This window comes from Triturus cristatus, chromosome 1_1 (assembly GCF_964204655.1).
Source record: "Triturus cristatus chromosome 1_1, aTriCri1.1, whole genome shotgun sequence".
NCBI classification, from domain to species: Eukaryota; Metazoa; Chordata; class Amphibia; order Caudata; family Salamandridae; genus Triturus; species Triturus cristatus.
The window spans coordinates 1,310,919,580-1,310,941,155 of NC_140579.1; the positions used below are offsets into that span (position 1 = coordinate 1,310,919,580).

General features: G+C 43.9%; 1 protein-coding gene across 1 annotated transcript in view; it reads right to left on the minus strand.

Moving 5' to 3' along the window:
- The window catches only part of LOC146872019 (ragulator complex protein LAMTOR5-like), a 195,262-nt gene that overhangs the window by 131,258 nt on the left and 42,428 nt on the right, over nt 1-21,576 (minus strand). The window contains exon 3 of the mRNA XM_085650256.1: nt 476-593. Within this exon, the coding sequence (XP_085506382.1) occupies nt 476-593 (118 nt within the window). The remainder of the gene's footprint in view (nt 1-475; nt 594-21,576) is intronic.

The following is a 21,576-nucleotide window of genomic DNA, read 5'->3' on the forward strand; positions in this document are numbered from 1 at the left end:
GGAGGTCAGGCCCTGGGAAATCAGTGGTAAAAAGACTCAACCCCCACAGTTGAGAAGCAATAACTCATGAGTGCCACTAATCCCCGAAAAAGTTCTGACAAACAACAACAGTGTAAGAGGTCATTTTAGGTCCTGTACAGTTATGAATCCAAATCAGTAAATCAATTCATAAAAGACTGGGAGCAAAAGCACATAATAAGTAGTAAGAGCCTGCATCGTAAAAGTAGTCAGGGAAACATGAAGACTAGATGGTCAGACGAACCAAACCTAGAATGAAATATTTCAATGTTTTACTAAATATTGGAAGGTTATGGCGGCAAGCTATTTAACATGGTTCTCCCCACCCTTCATAGAAAAAGCACACTAAAGCACTCAGACAGCCGTAAAAAGAAAGAAGTAACAGAGGTTGCACAACAGAGTTCAGTGTATACTTACAGAGTGAAGCAATTAGGGGTGAACACAACAAAAAACTCACCCACTATCCGACTCGAGGCAAACCACTGGTACATCAGTAGGGTCGGAGGTGAGTTGTGCCGCTTGCTGAGCAAGAACAGAGATCACACCAGCATGCTGATCCGAAAGGCTCCCTCGACCTAGGACAAAAAGCACATCAATATGGGTATGCATACACTAAATAGCTATAAAGCTGTTGTACGATGATTGAGGTTTCTCAGGGCTAACACTAATATGTAGCTGTCATTTGCCCCCATCTGTTCAATAAGTCTACATTGTTTAATAAGAAATAATTATATGACTCATGTTGTGTGACATGTAGTGTTTACACCAATATAGCCACAGCCCTAAAACCAAATCATTGGCAAACATTTTGTGCATGCCATTTTCCAGGCACATGGTTTGACAGCAATCGCTTTCTGGTCAAGAAGATATGTACTGTCAGAAAGTAGAATGTTTGTTTTTTTGATAAGATAATCCTTTAATTGCTCCAAGTATCAAGTCTGCTCTATACCGAGGCCCTCCTTAACACTACGACCTGTGGAGCTGAACAAGAAAAACGACCTCGAATCTGAAGGCTCTATAACGCATTTTATTAGGTTGATAATTAAAATGTAACATTTATCTATAGAACGCATGACAAAGTAGCATTCAAAGTAAAACATTTTAATATGACTCTAGTCATAGTGTGGTAAATAATTTAATTACCGGGACTTAATTTGATACAGAAACATAATAAAATAGCTCAGTAAATAAGAGGCAGAATCCGTGGTATTAGAGGTTCGGAATGGGCTTTATTCCAATGGTCGATTATAATCGGTTGCTCCAGGTTCCATTACCACGAAGGTTCAGGAAGTGAAGTACATACGTTATTGACAATCAATTACTTTTATACAATAGGCATTACAGTGAGGCCAATACAAGAGGCGTAACAATTGATAGCAAAGATAACATTTCACATGCGTAGCAAAAATAGGCGTAACTGGGAGTGATTTAAAGAACGTCATCAGATGTGATGTCATAAGAGGGCGGTTACATGAAAGAATTTCGCAATGTCAGCAGAAATACTTGACAGAAATGCGCACGCAGCAGCATGACGTGTGATTGACGTGCATCTAGGGGGTGGAGGGGACTTGACATTTAGCTCTACATGTGGCGACAGAAGTCTGGAGGGTCAAGTCAACCTAATCCCAAATCATATCTAACATCCTATGTTTAAAGAACTATGTTATCCAAAAGAGAGGTCTCTTAGAGTAGAATCTTATTCTATACTGACTGTTAGTGCGTGTACAAGCGTCTAAGTGTCTACACTAGATGCGAGGGCAGGAATCTTCCATAGTAACAGGACTATGAATTACTTGCATGAAGACAGAGAAACCGGGCCTTTGCTCGGTAGCTGGAAGAATGTTTACTTAAACTACTAGACAGGAATGCATTGGGCAGGGATCGGAGCAGATAATTTCGAAGGTGAAATACAGTTCTTGGCAGGCAGCAAGCTGATGTCAGGCTTCGTGAGCCGCGCAGGGAATGAGACAAAGTTCATGGTCACAGATGCAGGCTCGGACTGGAGCTTCAGAGACAGAAAGCAAGAAAAGCTTGATGACGGAATCAGGGCCTACTTGCCTGGACTGTAAAAATGGCATAAGTGAACCATATAAAGGCGGTGGCCTTTTGTACTTAGGAATGGAATATCCGGCCCATTCATGGCGGATCTGAAAGAGGACATGTTAACGGTGGACGCACATGTATTTGCGTCTTCATAACTGGAACTGGAGGGAACATACATGTACTTGTAACATGCACATAGAACCGTTGGGGTCCAAGATAGGGGACATAACTGACCAGAAAAATCCATATTTCCACATTCCCTCCTTGTCCCCTACTTGCCCGTCAAGAGACATCAATCTTCATTAATCCATTGATCTGTTCGTATAGCATCATTTGTTCTTCTTTCTTCTTCCGGGATTTTGAACGAAAATCTTGATGTGGAATGCACGATGTGGCACACAGACCACAGATCGCTGGTCCACATTGCAGGCATAAGCAGCAACTGAATAGTATGAGAAGGCCAATACCTAGGAAGGATAGAACTCTCCATCCCCAGGCTGATAACACGCTCCAAAACCAACCGGACCAAGTCCAGGTGCCTGGATTCTGGTGTATCTGGCTTACAATCTTATGGAGGCGGGTTATGGCTTTATATACAGATGGCGAATTTTCTGGTATGAAAATGCAACAGCTTGATCCGATGACCCTACAAGCTCCGCCCCTATCGGCCAGGATGACGTCAAGGACAAGACGATTTTGAAGCACAACAATCCGCATAGCAGACTGCTCTTCTGTTAAATTGCCTAAGGCGGAAATAGTTTCGTTCACTACTGCTTCAAGGGTTCTAGTTAATCTACGTATCAGTTTACTATTAGTAACGGTACCTATATAGGGAAAGAGACCTTTATTGAAATCTGTGTATTTTTCCCATGCTGTTTCAGTGTAATCGACTATTGGGAGATCTCTCCTTTCTCTATTGTGTACTAAATGAGTATTTCTGTGATAATCAGGAGGAGCTAGGAAAACAGGTGGCAAAAGAAATCCAATGTAGCAGGTACCATCCCAATCTAGAGGCAAACGTACATATGCCGTCTGACCACATATGAAATAGGAATGGCGGGAAGCTCTAAATGTAGACTTGCCTTGATCACTAAATTCTATTACAGTGGTGCATCTACTATGGCCCATATGTATGGAACCATTCTTTCTCACACATAATTCACCTTTTACTGAAAATACTGACATGGCGGGCAAACTTGGATTAGCTTCGGATTCGACATTCAAGATCAGGAGATTAAGCGTAAAATTACCTAATCCATATACTTCATTTTCTAGATCAGTTCCTGTTCTCTGGGGAAGTCCCTCCTTGTTGGGGTGGCAGACTTTAAGTAAAACTAAGTTCAGATTTCCCCATACCCAGTTATCTTGATAAACTGCAGAATTCGAATCTAGGGAATTGATTAAGCTAAACCATGCTCCACAGGAGCCGTTGTGTGTGAACGGATATGGAAAGAGAGGTAGAATTCCTTTATAGTTCTGATAGGGAGGGAGTCGGCCACATATCCAACAATTTGTAGCATTGCTAACCTGATGGGAATGATGTAACATTTTGATAAACGTGTTATTGCGCAGCGCAAATCTATATGACGATTCATGCGGAGGTAATTCACTAAAAGAATGTTCAGCAGTAACATTATAAACATGTCTAGAAATAGGATAATATATGTGCAACAATATACTTGCAGTAATTATTAAAAGACTTAAGGAAAATAAAATTAATAACGTCACTGTGCAATGACTACGCAGTGATTTACAGTACGCCTGTCGTTTCAACATTTTTCGGGTGTTATCTCTATTCAGGTCCAAGGGATACATGTCAGAGACAATTCAACCGCTTCACCTCGGAGAGGACTTAAACAATCAAATTGCTTGACTGATTGGGCCTGAGTTTTAGTTTATAATGTTCGGAATTACTTCTTTCAACAAGAGGAAGTTTTGAGTCAATGGGTGAAGACACACGAGGTGTGGTATTCACATCTGATTGTAGTCCATGAAATTTCTTGATATGACTTGAGTGAATCCAGCCTTTTCTGCCCTCGATCTTCACGGCTGTCCTTGTCGTTAATAACACGAGCTGAGGCGACCTCCACCTAGGATCCAGCTGAGTCTTTCGATCAAAGTTCCTCACTAAAACGAGATCCCCCGGAATTACGTCATGGGGTTTCACCTCAGTGTTGTCAGGAAAAGCTGCAGCTACCTGTGAACGACAAGATTGTAGTGCAGACATCAAGGAAGCCAAATAATCTGTCAGCATATTACAGTCAATATCAGTTATTTTGCGTGGTATAGGCGTCCCCCACATATTTGGTGGTCTTCCGAAGATCACTTCATACGGCGATAGCCCTGTTCGAGAGTGTGCTACCATTCTCATGTAAAAGAGCGCAACTGGTAATGCTACTACCCAGTCGACACCTTTCTCCCTGCATATTTTAGACAATCTAATTTTCAGAGTCTGATTATGTCTTTCTACGAGACCTGCTGCTTCGGGGTGTCGGACACAATGAAACTTCCACTGATATCCTAACAAAAGTGAAACGTGTTTCATTAGTTCGGATGAGAACGGCTGGCCGTTATCTGAGTGAACAACACGTGGTAAACCGTATCGTGGGAAGAATTCTCGAACTAACTGTTTGGCAGTAGTCGGGGCCGTGTAATCTGAAACCGGGTATGCCTCCGTCCAACGGGAAAGAGCACAAACAACTACGAGAACATATTTGAATCCTCGACATCGTTCCATCTGGATATAATCCATCTGGAGGACTTCAAAAGGGTGATCAGGAGGCTGAAATCCACCCTGTTCTACGGGAACGCTTTTTCCTGGGTTGAACTGACAACAGATCATACAGGTACGAACTTTTTGTTTGGCTGCTGCTCGTAAATGTTTATTAAACCAAATGTGTTGAATGCTATCTAGCATAGCTTTTTCTCCTAGATGTGCGGGACTATGGACAGTGTTAATAATGACTTGGACCATTGAATCAGGAAGGAACCACACAGACTTTTCCTTCATCATCCATCCTTGATCCGTTTGGATCCCTCCTAATTCAGTCCATCTCTTTACTTCTTCTGGTGTAGCATGTGTCTGTATATCAATTACGTCAAGAGTAGGATCTTTAACCGTCATACAATGTGCTGGCGTCGGGACTATTGTCTTTGTCATGTCGGATGTTTGAGTTTGAGCAGTCTGCTTAGCTGTTCTGTCAGCTAAATCATTGCATTGAGAAATGATATCAGTAACTTTCGTATGAGCTTTACATTTCATAATTGATATTGCAGTGGGTAGATGTATTGCATCTAATAAAGCATGAATGAGGGGTCCGTGCTGAATGTGGGCACCGTGAGAAGTTAAATAACCTCTCTCTCGCCACAGCACGCCGAAGTCATGTACAACTCCGAATGCATAACGTGAATCAGTGTATATGTTGACTTTTTTATTTGTGGCTTGAATACAGGCTTGTGTCAGAGCGACGAGCTCTGCGGCTTGAGCGGACAAGGTATTTATGCAATTTGTTTCAATAATTTCAGTGTCTGTTGTGACTGCGTAAGCGGCCACTAGTTCTCCTGTACCTTTTCTCATACATGAACCATCTACATACAACGTCAGGTCTGGGTCTGACAATGGAACATCGGTTAAATCTTGTCTGGGTTTCGTCGTGATTGTAATAACTTCAATACAGTCATGAGCTAGTGGGTCTGTTCCATTTACAGGTAAAAGTGTGGCAGGATTCAATGTGTTACAACGTCTGATTTCTATATGTGGCTGAAACAATGTGAGTTCGTACCCTGTAAGTCTTGCTATAGTCAAATGTTGTGTTTGCGTTCGATTCACAAGAACCTCCACTGCATGTGGTACTTGTACTGTCAATGGATGTCCTAACACTATGGCATCGCTTTGTCTGATTGCTAAAGCTGTCGCTGCCACTGATTTCAGGCACGTAGGCAGAGCCTGAGCTACGGGATCTAATGTACTAGAAAAATAAGCACATGGTTTGTGTGATCCTGCTTGTTCCTGTGTGAGTACTGACAAAGCAGTACCTTCGCGTTCTGTAACAAAGAGTGTAAACTGTTTACTGTAACATGGTGTTGCTAAAACAGGTGCTTGGCATAGAGCTTTCTTTAAGCTTTCAAAAGCTTGTGTATGTTCCTGAGTCCAAGGGAGAACAGTCGATGTGGCTGCCTCCTGTGTTGTCAACTGAATGAGTGGTTTTGCTAGAAATGCATACTGAGGGATCCACTGCCTACAATATGAAGTGAGGCCTATAAAAGCCCGCACCTCCTTTTGTGTCTTGGGTATTGGCATGTTAGCTATTAACTGAATGCGGTCGGGTGTAAGCTGCCTTCCCTCCTTGGACAGCGAGTGTCCAAGATAAACAACTCGCTGGACACAGAATTGCAGCTTAGAAGGGGACACCTTGTGCCCCTTTTCGGCTAGAAATCGTAAAACTGTCAGTGATGCTTTCTCACATTCGGGTTCGCTTCTCGCGGTGATCAGCAGATCATCGACATATTGAAGCAAAGCAGTGTTGACTGGCATGTGTATACTGTCGAGTTCTCGTTTCAGTGCTTGGCTATAGATGCTGGGGCTTTCTGTAAATCCTTGAGGTGCGCGTGAGAATTTGAAGCTACGTCCATTTAAACTAAATCCGAACAAATATTGGCTTTCCGGATCTATTGGGACGCTGAAAAAGGCATTTTTGAGATCAATTACAGTAAAGAATGTTGCTTCGGAATCAATAGCTGTCAGTAATGACGAGATATCTGGAACCACAGGGAATTGTGGTACAATGCATTTGTTTAATTCGCGCAAATCAATAACCAATCGATATACTGGCGGGGCCTTCGGATCTGTTCGTTTAAGAATCGGAATTATCGGTGAATTACATACATTGGAGTCTGTTTCTACAACCACTCCTTGGGCAATGAGTTCGTCAATGATTTGCAGTAAAGCCATTACAGCATCTGGGGGTAACTTGTATTGTCGCATTCGTGGTAGTACCACTCCTGCCTTCAGTGTGACTCGATATGGTGTAATGTTCATGCAACCAACATCAGTAGGGCCTTGTGCCCATAGATGTGTAGGTAAAGTCTGCAATCGGGGATCCATGTCTCTAGATACATAATGACCTTTAAAATCACGTAAAAACAATCTTACTCCTTCCGGGGAACAACATATTATAGCTCCTAGAGCTTTCAGTGTTTTTATTCCTAACAAGTTTTCTGGACATGATTTAGTAAGCAATAAATCTGTAGTTCGGGTCAAAGGTCCTATCGTAAGTGGAAGAGGCTGTGACACTTCATTAACAATAGGTTTTCCTGAAAAACCAAGGGAAATATTCTGTGAGCCTGAGAGGGGTACCCCTGGAACTTCACTACGTTTTATAGTTGTTCGACTTGGCCCTGTATCGAGTAAAAATTTTCTGTCTTGACCTAATAATTCACTATGTACATAAGGTCCTTCTTGATCTACAGGGACCTCGATAAGGGGTAAGTCAACTTCCCTCTCTAGGCTGGTTCATGCGTATCGTTGGTAATCAGGGTAGTCATACTGTGCGGTCTGGTACAGCTGTCGTGTCGTGGTTTGTGTGGCAGCAGCAGGCAACGCTGGTGCGGCTGGCACAAACTGTATAGACTGTTGTGGAGCTGGCATGGACTGTGCATGCTGCGGGGCTCCTTGTTCATTCTGATCCTGTCTAGGTGGTCGTGGTCTTTCTTTTGTATTACCTATGGCGATATTATGTTTCAAAACTGGACAATCGTGTACGTAATGACCTGGCTTTTTACAATAGTTGCATATCCCTTTTATAGGTCCTGTTGAATCACCGGAATGTGTCGTACCCTTTTTATGTCCTTCAGCTGGAACTGTCTGGGAGACTAGCATTTTCATTTTCGTGTCTTTCATGCGTCTTTGTTCATGATCTTGTTCTTCTCTAATTCTATTGTGATGATACTGTAACATTTGTAACATTTGTGATGGGGTGTTACCTTGCCAGGTACTCTCGAATTTTAATACTCTATTCTTCACTTGGGGCAAAGAATTTTCAACTAATTTTGTCACAAACAGATGTGGGTATGACTCGCTACTTGCTTTTATACCACTATTTATACCAAAACATTTTTCGAATCGGGCATAGAAATCACTAGTGTCTTCATCTTGCTTTTGTTTACAGGCTGAGATTGCACCCCAGTCTTCCTTTTTCGTGGTTAATAAACGTGGCAGTACCTGTACTAGTAAACCTGGTAGTGCTTTAGTTTTGTCCCCAAGCCCCGAACCTGGACCTCGGGCCTTTTCTTCATTTTCTAATGCTGTCCAATCTATCTTTTGGTCTCCCACTTCCCACTCTTTTTCCTTGAGTTTTTCGTAAATGCCAGCAGGCATCAATACCTTTAATATGGTCATAATGTCGGGATAGGTATACTCTCCCATGAGTAACATGTCTTTAATTTCTCGGTGGAAACCCGCTGGGTCTTTGTCATGACTGGGTACCACTTTCTTCATTTCTAACAATTCTATTTTCGATATGGGCGTATATACATATACACGTTTAAACTCATTGTCCTCGCCCTTTATTGGGTGCACTTCTCGTAAGGGATTCTGTCTGTCCATGTAATACGTGGTTCTTTCCTTGATGGGCAGTGAGACATGTTCTGGGCATATAAAAAGAATGTACTGCTTTCTTGATTCTAGTATTTCTTTAATTAACTTAGTACCTGAACCTCTCCATCTATTCGTGAGTAATTCAGTCAATATATCAGGTAAGGGACCAGGATCTGAATGTTGGCTTTTATATAGTATAAGAAGTTGTTGAATCATATAAATCCCAGCTAAACGCTGTTCATCTGGGGTGAGATTCAAAAATGTGTGTGCTACTGTATCATCATCATACTTTCCGGGACTGTCAATCCAATGAACGGCTGACCTGGCTAATTCTTGTTCATCCATAGAATCAAGAAAATGATAACCCCTTCGTTCTCGCAGTAATTTGTCAGCGACTTGGAACGAATGCTCGGGGGACCTCATATTTATTTTAGGTGTTTGAAAATTCCTGTTATTTTCTAGACATATCGGACGTATCGGGTCAGTAAGACATCTAGTATTATTACAAGATCTTCCTCTACCTACATAGGCTATAGTTTCTGACTGTCCTGTGGGCAGTCCTGATCCTTCTTCCTCGCTTTGCTCGAACTGGTCTACCGCTAATCTTTCTTCGTGTAAGCGTTCTATTTCTTTACGGATCTTTCGGCACATGGCTATTATACAATTTTGCTTATCATGTCTCCCTTCTGATATATTCTGGCTCCATCTGGTAAGAATTTGCATTGCTTCCGGGTCTACCCCCGGTCGGTCTTGATTTCTGATCACACAATTTATGAGGAAACGTAACAGTTCCCCCTGTATTTCCACTTTCTGGTATTCCATAGCTCTGTTAATACTTTCAGAATCTCGCCCTGTTTGGACAAAATGGTATATATTATCTAGATGCATAGTCATTCCTGGTAACTTCCCTAAATACACCGCGGCTCGTCTGATACGTAATGATGCCATGATCATTTCGTCCTCTTTGCCGGGCACAGGGTCATATCTACAATCTATAAGAAGTTCCTTAAGCGTACGGGCATTTATGAGTTTGGGGGTACGTGAATGTGCTGACTCTTGAAAGGTAAGTTTATTTATTCTGGGTGGCGTAGAAAAAATGTTGGTAGCACCTCCCGTAGCCCCATCTGGGGTATCGGGCGTGAAAGGATTCGTTGAACGTGATACAGCAACTATAGGTGTGGACACAGCTATGGAAGTAGCTGTAGGAGCAGATGTGGAAACAGATGTGCTTGCCGGAACTTGTGTCGGAATTTGGTGCTGTAGAGATACAGATACAGGATCTTGGCGTTGAACCTCCCCGGCCAACGGTCTATGTGGGGGCGGGGTTAGCATACTCGGGAGCTGCGTCATCTAAATATGAGGAAAGAAAAACATCTTCTGCGGTTCTAGGATGCCCCTTGGGATGTACTTTTATTGGAAATAATGGGGGTGGCAAGTCTTTTGGTATCCCCGCAGTAGCCTTAGGTAATCCTTCGGCCAGAAGGGGATACATACCTTTCATAAGGGCATGTCTTTGTCTGTCTACTTGTTCTGATTTCACTCGTGCACCTTCTTCAATTAATAGATTTTCTCGGACTTCACTTGAATTCTCTTTACTCTTCTCTTCCTGTCTACGTGCTTTTTCTGTACGTCTATACGATTCTTTACGCCATAACTCAATGGCGTCTTTCTGTGATTGTCTAGCTTTCTTTTTCCATAATTCTTCCTCTACTTTCACGATGCACTCTGCATCCCAGGTCCCAGCTGCGGGCCACCTCTGACTTTCTGGTAATTCCTTAGTGTAGTCTACCCATAAATCAAGAAATAATATAGCATCTAGGCCATGTTTATGATACATGAAGTACCCTGGAGTGTCCCTAGGGGGAATAGGAACAGCTTCTTCGAGTACCCCTTTTCTAGTTGTGATCTGTCTTAATTTCGAAAAGAGCGGCATATTGAGAACTGATCTGATACTTGATCTTGAACAAACTTAATACAATAAACACGATAATGAACAGTCATTCATACCACAATATGCAGAACGTATTAACACATTTAACATTTAACATTTAAATGAGCAAACAATGATGATGACGATCTAAGGAAAACTTAATCACTTAAACATAATACTCGGCATTATCTGAATTATTCTGAATTTATATACTTGATATACTAGATATACTGCTAAACAGTACAGATACACTGCTGAAACAGTGCAGACCGGATTTGTGTACCCAAACCCGTCTGGACCGGCACAACTTATGTGCACGCCAGAACGCCTCCCCAGTAATGGTACTCACCGGGTAGCTCGGAACGGAAGGCCTCGGAAACTGAACTGAACTTGAACCGGACTGGACTCGACTCGACTCGAAAACTTCGGACACCGGACTCGACTTGGGACTTCGGAAACTGGTGGGCCTCTGTATACCTCGGATCTTGCTCTCTCAGCTAGGCTCTGGTCGGGATACTTCGCACTTCTCACCGCCTCGTCTGGGTGTTGATCGCAGCCTCAGTCGCCCCCGCTTGACCGGAGGGAGATACAGGAAATCCTGCTGGTACGCGTTATTATCCGTCCAGCTGTGGCAGGAGACCGGGCCTGCAACGCACCGCCGGCGCGTGAGATGAGAAAGTGTCCCTGTTCGGGCGCCATTCATGTGGTAAATAATTTAATTACCGGGACTTAATTTGATACAGAAACATAATAAAATAGCTCAGTAAATAAGAGGCAGAATCCGTGGTATTAGAGGTTCGGAATGGGCTTTATTCCAATGGTCGATTATAATCGGTTGCTCCAGGTTCCATTACCACGAAGGTTCAGGAAGTGAAGTACATACGTTATTGACAATCAATTACTTTTATACAATAGGCATTACAGTGAGGCCAATACAAGAGGCGTAACAATTGATAGCAAAGATAACATTTCACATGCGTAGCAAAAATAGGCGTAACTGGGAGTGATTTAAAGAACGTCATCAGATGTGATGTCATAAGAGGGCGGTTACATGAAAGAATTTCGCAATGTCAGCAGAAATACTTGACAGAAATGCGCACGCAGCAGCATGACGTGTGATTGACGTGCATCTAGGGGGTGGAGGGGACTTGACATTTAGCTCTACATGTGGCGACAGAAGTCTGGAGGGTCAAGTCAACCTAATCCCAAATCATATCTAACATCCTATGTTTAAAGAACTATGTTATCCAAAAGAGAGGTCTCTTAGAGTAGAATCTTATTCTATACTGACTGTTAGTGCGTGTACAAGCGTCTAAGTGTCTACACTAGATGCGAGGGCAGGAATCTTCCATAGTAACAGGACTATGAATTACTTGCATGAAGACAGAGAAACCGGGCCTTTGCTCGGTAGCTGGAAGAATGTTTACTTAAACTACTAGACAGGAATGCATTGGGCAGGGATCGGAGCAGATAATTTCGAAGGTGAAATACAGTTCTTGGCAGGCAGCAAGCTGATGTCAGGCTTCGTGAGCCGCGCAGGGAATGAGACAAAGTTCATGGTCACAGATGCAGGCTCGGACTGGAGCTTCAGAGACAGAAAGCAAGAAAAGCTTGATGACGGAATCAGGGCCTACTTGCCTGGACTGTAAAAATGGCATAAGTGAACCATATAAAGGCGGTGGCCTTTTGTACTTAGGAATGGAATATCCGGCCCATTCATGGCGGATCTGAAAGAGGACATGTTAACGGTGGACGCACATGTATTTCCGTCTTCATAACTGGAACTGGAGGGAACATACATGTACTTGTAACATGCACATAGAACCGTTGGGGTCCAAGATAGGGGACATAACTGACCAGAAAAATCCATATTTCCACAATAGAGAGAGTGAATTTAAATAAAATCATGGAATATTTGTGCCTGAATCCTACTAAAACCTTCCATTATTGAAACCCACAGAAATACAAAATGAGCAAAGAGCCCAATTAACAGCACCTCCCCTTTGTGCCAAAATAAATCATTTCCAAAAGAACACCGTGCACCCGCTGCGTGCAACCTAAGGCCACAATGTAGAAACATACATATAGTGGTGCACCCTTACTGAAACCCATACAGTCATCAGATCTGAACTTGGAGAGACTGAGATGAAGCTGTGGGCTTCAAGAGGGTTTCTAGACTGTAACCATTACTCCAACATAAAGATTCTTCTCTATTCTCAACCTGTGGACACTCGTTTATGTAGTGCTGATACCATATACTGCCTTCTGAAAGTAGTTCAGAACTTTGCATGGACTTACACATGACCATCTCCCTTCACTTGGCGAGGATGCATGTCCTTAACAGCTTCACTCTTTTACACCGATTGGTGTTCACAGAATCCCACTTCTCTCACACTCATCACAATTCTGTAGTATTGGGTACTTGCATTTTCTGTAGATTTTCTGCACCACCCCGTCTTCTCTCCTTAATCCTAGGCACAATTAGTATTTGCAGCAACAATCAGGTTCAAGTGATGCACAAAGTGCCACAGTAATGTGCAGCAGCAGGTTTGCAAAATTTCTAATAGACTAGCCTGGAAATAACCATCTGTCACATTACTGATACTTTTTTCACTTCTGACATACCAAGCTAAAGGTCATAGACTAACTGTAGAGACCATCTGGAGCAGGATATCTTCAGATTCTTCAGGCACCATCCCTGCATCAGTAAACGCAGTTCCTGGCATCGGATGTTGCTGAACCTATTCTTTCAGCTCCAACACCCCAGGTATAAGTAACCACTGGACCAGTCTGAATGTCAGTCCGTGCTCCTGTTCATTGAACCCTGGGATGACAGACTCTATTCTAAAGTCAAGTCAAATCTGCACAAGAAACCAATGATGGCATTTTGCAATTACTAATTTGAAGATGCTGGAACCTAAGACCAAGTGATTATACAACCTACAAAGATCCTGGACAATGAAGTCATGTTCAATCTGCTGGTCACCTCAAAGCTTCTACCAGCATCTCCCCTTTCTATTGCGCCCAGTTCCTCAGGCCGGAGAGGCGATTTGGAAGAAGCCACCTGTCAAACCTGCGATTGCAAAGTTTCTGAACAATAAGTTGGGGCATCCCATAGTTCATATAATTGTCTTTGAGAACCCCCGCTCAGTTAGAGGTAGTAATGGAAAGCTCGCTAAAGGACAAGTAATTGTACAGAGATGCCCACTGGCTCGAGAATTATAGCAAGAGCAACCAATCTGGTACTTTCATATTTATTAGAACATTGGAATGTGGAGCACTCCATTGTAGACAATGGCTGCTCCATGCTTCTACGGGCCGGTAAAGGCCCGCAGAGCAACATTCTAATGTTTTACAAAAGCCTCTCGAAGCTCGAGGGTATTTAAATCACCTCGAGCTTCGAGAAGCCTTTGTTTAATTTGTTAGAACATTCTGCCCTCTAGTGGCAGAATGTTCTAATAGCCTTATAGCCCTTCGTAGCAGGGCTATACCGCTATTAAAGTCCTGCTGCTTTTGTTAAAGTCCCTCGCCTTCGGCTTGGGCCTTTAACGCTGCAGCGGGCCTTTAATAGCCGGTATAGCCCGCTACGGCGGGCTATAAGGCTATAATAATGCCAAAACAAACTATGCTGAGCTAGGATTTACATCTCAGGCATGCCTTCCTGCCCAAAGGTGCTTTATAGCAGTAAATATTATAGCCTTATAGCCCTTCGTAGCGGGCTATACCGGCTATTAAAGGCCCGCTGCAGCGTTAAAGGCCCGAGCCGAAGGCGAGGGACTTTAACAAAAGCAGCGGGACTTTAATAGCGGTATAGCCCTGCTATGAAGGGCTATAAGGCTATTAGAACATTCTGCCACTAGAGGGCAGAATGTTCTAACAAATTAAACAAAGGCTTCTCGAAGCTCGAGGGGATTTAAATCCCCTCGAGCTTCGAGAGGCTTTTGTAAAACATTAGAATGTTGCTCTGCGGGCCTTTACCGGCCCGTAGAAGCACGGAGCACTCCATTGTCTACAATGGAGTGCTCCACATTCCAATGTTCTAATTATGCTTAATCTAGAGAACACTGTTAAGCAAATGCTGATGATACCCAGGGACGTTCTCATCAGAAATCGCATAAGGAAATCTGTTTCACAGGCCTCAGTGTCAAGATGGTAGAAGAATAGGTATGCTTCCATCCACCGCCTCCTACACTGCATTTCATTTAATCACTAATGTCTGGTAATGCTTGCTATTCATACTTTTGTCTCTTTTTTTTTCTTTTCATCAAGTTGTAGCAGTTGATTATAGACTGACTGCTTTGTGATTCGTTAAAAATGTAGCAATCGCATAGCGCTCCTTTTTAGTGTTAGAGGGTCTCCTTTTTATTTAATCATATAGTCCCAGCAATGCACACCCGTGCATTTCTTAATCTTTTAGTCATTAGTTTTCATCTCTCTGTATCATGCGTAGTTTTTATTTCATTTTGAATTATACATTGAACGTTTATGTTCTTGTTGTATTTATGATGATGACTAAGACATGACAAATTAGAAATTCATTCATGTAGAAATTATTAACAGTGTTGAGTATTACTTTAGAATGACACATTTGGATTAAACTTAAGGGTTTGGTTACAACCCAGTGAACAGTGCATAGTGTACACAAGTTCCATACTTGTAATAGCACCTCTTTTGACAAAACACTTGGACTGACAGCAAGTGTAGCGCTGTAGCACCATTAAACAAGTAGCTTGCATTTAAACATTTTGAGAAAGCAAGTATAAACAGGAGTGCTCCTCCAACCCCCTATCTTTAGCATTTCACTTCTGTCAAGGGGGAAGCACCCACAGGAAAGAGGTCTTTTGATTCTATAACAAACATTACGGAAAACAGGACAACAACTATACTACAGACCAAGCCACGAAGATATATGCCCTTATACAAGAAGTCAAATCAATAGATACACACGAAGGCTCAATTACCCAGCAACTAAGACAATTGGAATATAGTACCAGACGGCAATTAAACCAGAAACTTCATGCCTCAACATTAGTCCAGTATCACAAAGCTAAACGTATACCTAGAGGACTTCATCTATCCATCAAACCAATGTTATTTAGTTTTCATCTCAACTCTTTGTTCATGGATAAATGGTACTCCATTTGAATAAGTGTTCATTGGATCTTATACTATTAATAGTGGAAGAACTGTCCAAGACCATATGCGAATTAGAGGAGGAAATATTTAATCTCAAAAGTGAATTCGAATTTAGGATGGAAAACAACGCTTGGCAATTACAACTTGAAGTGCTCAACCAGAAGTTGGAAAAATATAGTAAAGAACTGCAGGAAGGGCAGCTACGCAAGTACAAAAGATATACGATAGATTATAAAGTAAATGAGTTTACACGTGGGCTAAGATCTACGCCCGCAGGAGATTAGATCAAAAGAAAACAACTACATCATCGAAAGAAAGCATTGCTTCTGAAAAAGAAGCATCAACCAACAGCGCATCAGCCCAGACAGTAATCATCCAACTACCGAGCACAGGCCCTGCGACAGAATCTGGTCAATCACCTCACTCTTCACTCTCAGTACCTTTTTTGTCACAGGCCCAGGATCAGCGTCAACCACCAGCCTTTACAGGATGGAGTACACAAGCATCATCCGAAAAACCAGGAGAGGACAAAGTAAAAAGCAGAAGTCACAACGCAGTGGAAAAACAGTGGCTTAGTGATCAACATCTCTTCTACGCAATTGACTCACCAACAAATCAGTGTACTTGGCAGGGGCATGACATTTGTTCCTACCAATCAAACTAATCAATTCGAAGTAGAAGCCAACTTTTTCAGATTAATGAGATCACTGAGACTACGTCACTATTTCACCAACATAGTTACTACAGATATGGAGACTGAAAAACTCACTTAGACCATTTTTAAGCCAAAGAGCACCTTCTTGCCACCAGTCTCAAATAAGATGCTTGATACATTTGAAATCTTAGTTCATAAAGATCTCAAATGTTTGAACTTCAACGGCAACAGAAGCAATAACTTAACAACTCATGAAAAAAAGGCTATGAAAGCATTAGCAAATAATCCTAAGATTAACTTGCAACCAGCTGACAAGGGCGAAGCAATTGTTGTCCTGGACACCTCATTTGATCAAGCAAAGGTTAATACACATGTTGATGATGGAAACACAGATCTCAGCTTAACTTATGATCCCACATTTCAGTTGCAAGGCCTGTTGGAGAATGTAGAAACGTGGGTTTCTGTTGCAGTAACCCCCCTCCCCCACTTTTTGCCTGGCTACTGAGGCACTTTTTGTTGGTGTGCCCTGGGTCCCTGCCATTCTGGTTTCCAGGGCCTATGTTTTTCCCCAAAATAAACTCAATTGGCATCTCTGGCCACATGTCAGCCCCTGGTAAATGGTACCACAGGTACCCAGGGCATTGTGACCAGAGAAGGCCAATAAGAGCTGCAGCACTTGTTGTGCCACCCTTAGAGGTCCTGTACCCTGACACTCACACACTGCCTTTGCAGCCTGCGTGTCTTGGTGCAGAACAAAGTGAAGAGTCGACATGGCACACATCCTTGTGTGCCATGCCCGCAAACCACTGCCCTGGCATACATCAGTCACCCCTCTAGCTGGATGCCCTTTGCCAGTGGTGAGGGTACAGGTGCATGAGCCCTGTACCCCTACAGTGCCCAAGTGCAATCCTGAGCACTGTAAGTGCAGTGCTGCCATTAAGAGTATATGGTGCTGGGAGTTTGCCATTACGAACTCCACAGCACCATAATGGCTACACTGAAGACTGGGAAGTTTGGTATCAAACTTCTCAGCACATTAAACCAGCACTGATGCCAGTGTGGGATTTAATGTAAAATGCACAACAGAGGTCATCTTAGAGATGCCCCCTGATATTCGACCAACTTCTAGTGACCTGACTGAGTGGCTGCTTAGGCTGCCACCACCAGACATGTTTCTGGACCCCTGGGTCGAGAGCCTGCTGCTCTCGGGGGCCTGAAACAGTGCACATCCTGGGACGAGGTGCCAAGCCTCCTCCCCCAGGATAGGCAGGGTTCACGAAGGAGAAGCTTCAAAGGCATGCCGCCTTGTGAGCCTCTCCAGACCATTTGCTGCTTTCAGCAATTGGTCCCCACTGGTTCTACCCCCCACTTTGGGCGGGAAAACCGGCGGGAAAAACAAGTGAGGAAGGGAAGTGTGCCCACCTCTGCCAACTCCACCCCTCAGATGGGGTAGTCGAGGTGAAGCACAACCTCTAGTCCCCGCCATCTTGAGGATGGGGGGAACCAGCCAACCAGGGACAGGCGCCTGCCCCCCTCCCACAGGAGAGTGCTAGAATAGGGGGTGTACCCACCCCAGGAAAGGGACCCATTGGTCCCTGCCCTTTACATACCTGTAGCGCTCCTAAATCTAGTATTTAGGGGGCACCCTGAACCTTGCTTCCTCAGATTAGAAACCACAAGAAAAGAAGATAAGAAGAAGGACCGAAGAGCCGTGCAGAGCTAACAAGAGGACGAAGCCCACTGACTTGGCCCCAGCCCCACAGGCCTGTCTCCCCTCGAACCTGCTTCTGCGAAATTCCAGCGTGTCCTGCAGCCAGCAACCTCACAAACCCCAGAGGACCTGCCTGCCATCACTTCAAAGACTCTATCTCCCGAGAACACCGGACGTGTTTAAACTGCAGCTTCTGGTGCCAGCCAGAGACCGCGAATCCAGCACACTCTGCACCTGCCGACCCCAGCTCGAGCTTGAGTGAACCAACACCACGAGGAGGTCCCCCCGGCGATCTTGACCCGAATCTGGCGACCCCTGACCTGCCTCAAGCCTCCAGTCGACGCCTGCAGCCTCAATCCAGAAGACCCCCTCTACCGCAACCAGAGCGGGTAAGAAAATCTGACGCGAAAAGGCACCTCTGCACCCGACACCCCATGGCCTTGTGTGCCCAAACCAGAGGTGTCTAACCAACCCACAACATCCCAACTTACCCCTCAAAGTGGTGGTTTCACCCAAAAGATCTTCGTCCCCGAGCTTGCAGCGTTTCTTCAAACCGGAGGAGCTCTATAGAAAACCACAGGGCACCCGACATTGAAACAGCACTCTGCACCCGACCGCCCCAGTGCCTCTGAGGGTGCACTTGTTGTGCCTACTTGTTTCCCCTTTTGCCCTGACCTAAACCCCAGGAGCTTAGCTCACATAGCCGTGTGGCCTGCTAGCCAGCAGCCACCAACCGGAAGTTCCCTATCCTCCATAGGATAACATTGGGTCACAATAATCTGCACCAGGCCGCCCTAGTGCCGCTGAGGGTGCAATCTCAGTGCATCACTGACCCTGGGGGACCTCTGAGTCTAACCCCAGAACCTTAACTCTCACAGTCGTTCACTTACCTGCAAACCAATAACCAGTTTTTCTTCCATAGAATAACATTGACAATTTTCTTTAAAAAAAACAACCAAATGTGAAGTTTTGAAAACTTGAAATATTCTTTAAAAATCGTAACCATAACCAAAACGCATTTTTTCAACTGTTTTCAGGAAATGTCCCAGTGCTGAATCTAGGCATCCAGCACTGAAAAAGTCCATTTATTCTGATGTACTATACCTGCTAAGTGTTGCAATCTGCTTCCTTAACTGTAAAAACAGAACCAGTACAATGTCTACTGCAATTTTGAACTGTGTTCACACAAGTAATTTATTACTGGAAAGTATTTTTATGCTTACCTGTACCAGGTTTGCTTTGTTCTAGAAATAAAACAACAGTATATTTTATATACAAAAACAATTGGCATAGAGTTCAGTTCTTGAGTGGGTGAATTCATTTGCTGACTGAGTGTGTACATCAAATGCTTAACACTGTCCTCTGATACTGCCTTACTGCTCGACCAAGCTACCACTTTAGAGAGTAAGATTCTATCTAACTTTAACCTCTGCCCACCTCTGGAGACTCTTGGATTCTATACACACTGTACCTCACTTTGGTGCAGTATATATAGAGCCAGTTTCTTACATTGGTGGGATACACAACTAGCATTTGTTGGACTACTTGGTTACCACCTGATCACATGACAGAACTCTTAAATTGCCTTTAGAATTCTGATTTTTCAAATTGGCATTTTTTTTCCAAACTACTAAACGTCTTGTTAGGGCATTGCTCAAGTCCCTTTAGAATTTTAGAAAGTAAAAGTCACTTTAGCTAAGGGTAGAGGGGTTAGAACTTTCTTTTAGAATGTCTCAAGAAAGGAACCCAGCTACTAGTGAAAATAACCCTGACATACAGGGCATGGTTGAGGAGCTCGATCTCACCCCTTACCTTCACTTGTCTTTCAAAGCGATAAGGGCCTTATGTAAAATTAAAAATATACCAATGGGCCAGCATCCAACCAAACAAGGGCTCCAGGAGCTCCTGGTTGAGTATGCCAAGGCCCACCCATCTGAAAATGGTGATGACCAATCAGATGAGGAAAGGGATGACGATGATAGGGCTGCTAACCCACTTCCAATATACCCTAGGGAGGAAAGGGTTCCCATACCCTTAACTCCAAGAATCAACCTCTGGGGACCTAGAGGCCACACAGGTGGTTCAGGTTCTAGTGAGGGCATTGAGGACAGCCTCAATGAGGAGGACAGCCTTTTAGCAAGGCTGACCAAAAGATTGGATCTAGAGTCCAGACTCCTGGCTCTAGAAAAAGAAAGAAAGGAGATGAGTTTAGCACCCATCACTGGTGGCAGCAATCCAAATAATCAGGATGAAGAGCAATCTTATAATCCTAAAATCCCCAAAGGGATTGTCCCTAAATATGAGGAGGGTGATGATATCAACAAGTGGTTCACAGCCTTTGAGAGGGCTTGTGAAGCCAGGAGCGTGAAGAAGACTTTCTGGGGGGCACTCCTTTGGGAACTGTTCTCTGGTAACTGCAGAGACATACTCCTGACCCTTTCGGGGGTAGATTCTGGGTCCTTTGACCTCATGAAGAGAACTCTGATTGAGGAATTTGGACTCACAACTGAGGAGTACAGAATTAGATTTAGGGGGGCTCACAAAACCCAAAACCAGTCCTGGATTGATTTTGTAGACTACTCAGTAAAGAGACTAGGTGGTTGGTTAACTGGAAACAATGTGCATGACTTTAATGGAATTTACAACCTGTTTATGAAGGAACACATATTAAGTAATTGCATTGATGAAAAGTTGCATCAGTACCTGGTAGACCTGGGTCCACTTTCTCCCCAAGAATTGGGAAAGAAGGCAGACCACTGGGTCAAAACACTGGTAACTAGGACGTCCACTGGGGGTGACCAAAAGAAAGGGGTTACAAAGCCTCCCCAGAGGAAAGACAGTGAGCCCCTTAAAGATAAAAGTAAGGAGTCCCAGGAAGCCCCCCAAAAACCTGTCCAGGAGGGTGGGCCCAAAGACACCTCACAAACTAAAACAGGGTACCAAGGTAAGAATTGGGATCCAAACAGAGTATGGTGTCACAACTGTCAAAAGGCAGGATACCATACCAAGGACCCTAGCTGTCCTAAAAACCAAGTCCCTAGCACAGTTCCAGGGGTGAATAGTGTAGCTCCAGGGGTTGCCATTGTGGCTTTGGAGGAGGGGTCCTCAGATGAGGAAGTCCTCCTAGCCTTCAACTGGAAAATGGGCCCAAGAGGTAAGCTGGAGGTTTCATAGGGGAGTAGACACTTCCGCCACCTACTGGTTAATGGAATCCCAGCCACTGCCCTGAGAGATACCTGTGCCAGTCACACGGTGGTGCATTACAGGTTGGTTCTCTCAATCCAGTATATCCCAGGGAAAACAAAAAGAGTAAGGACTGTCCGGGGGGGTGGGGGGGGGGTCACTGTTATGCCTCTGGCTGTAGTGCTCCTAGAAATAGCTGGGACTCTTAGATGGAGGAAGGTGGTAGTCAGTAAAGACCTCCCCCTTGATTGTCTCCTGGGGAATGACCACCCAGAGGTTGGTCTAAACCAAAGAGAGGTGCTGAT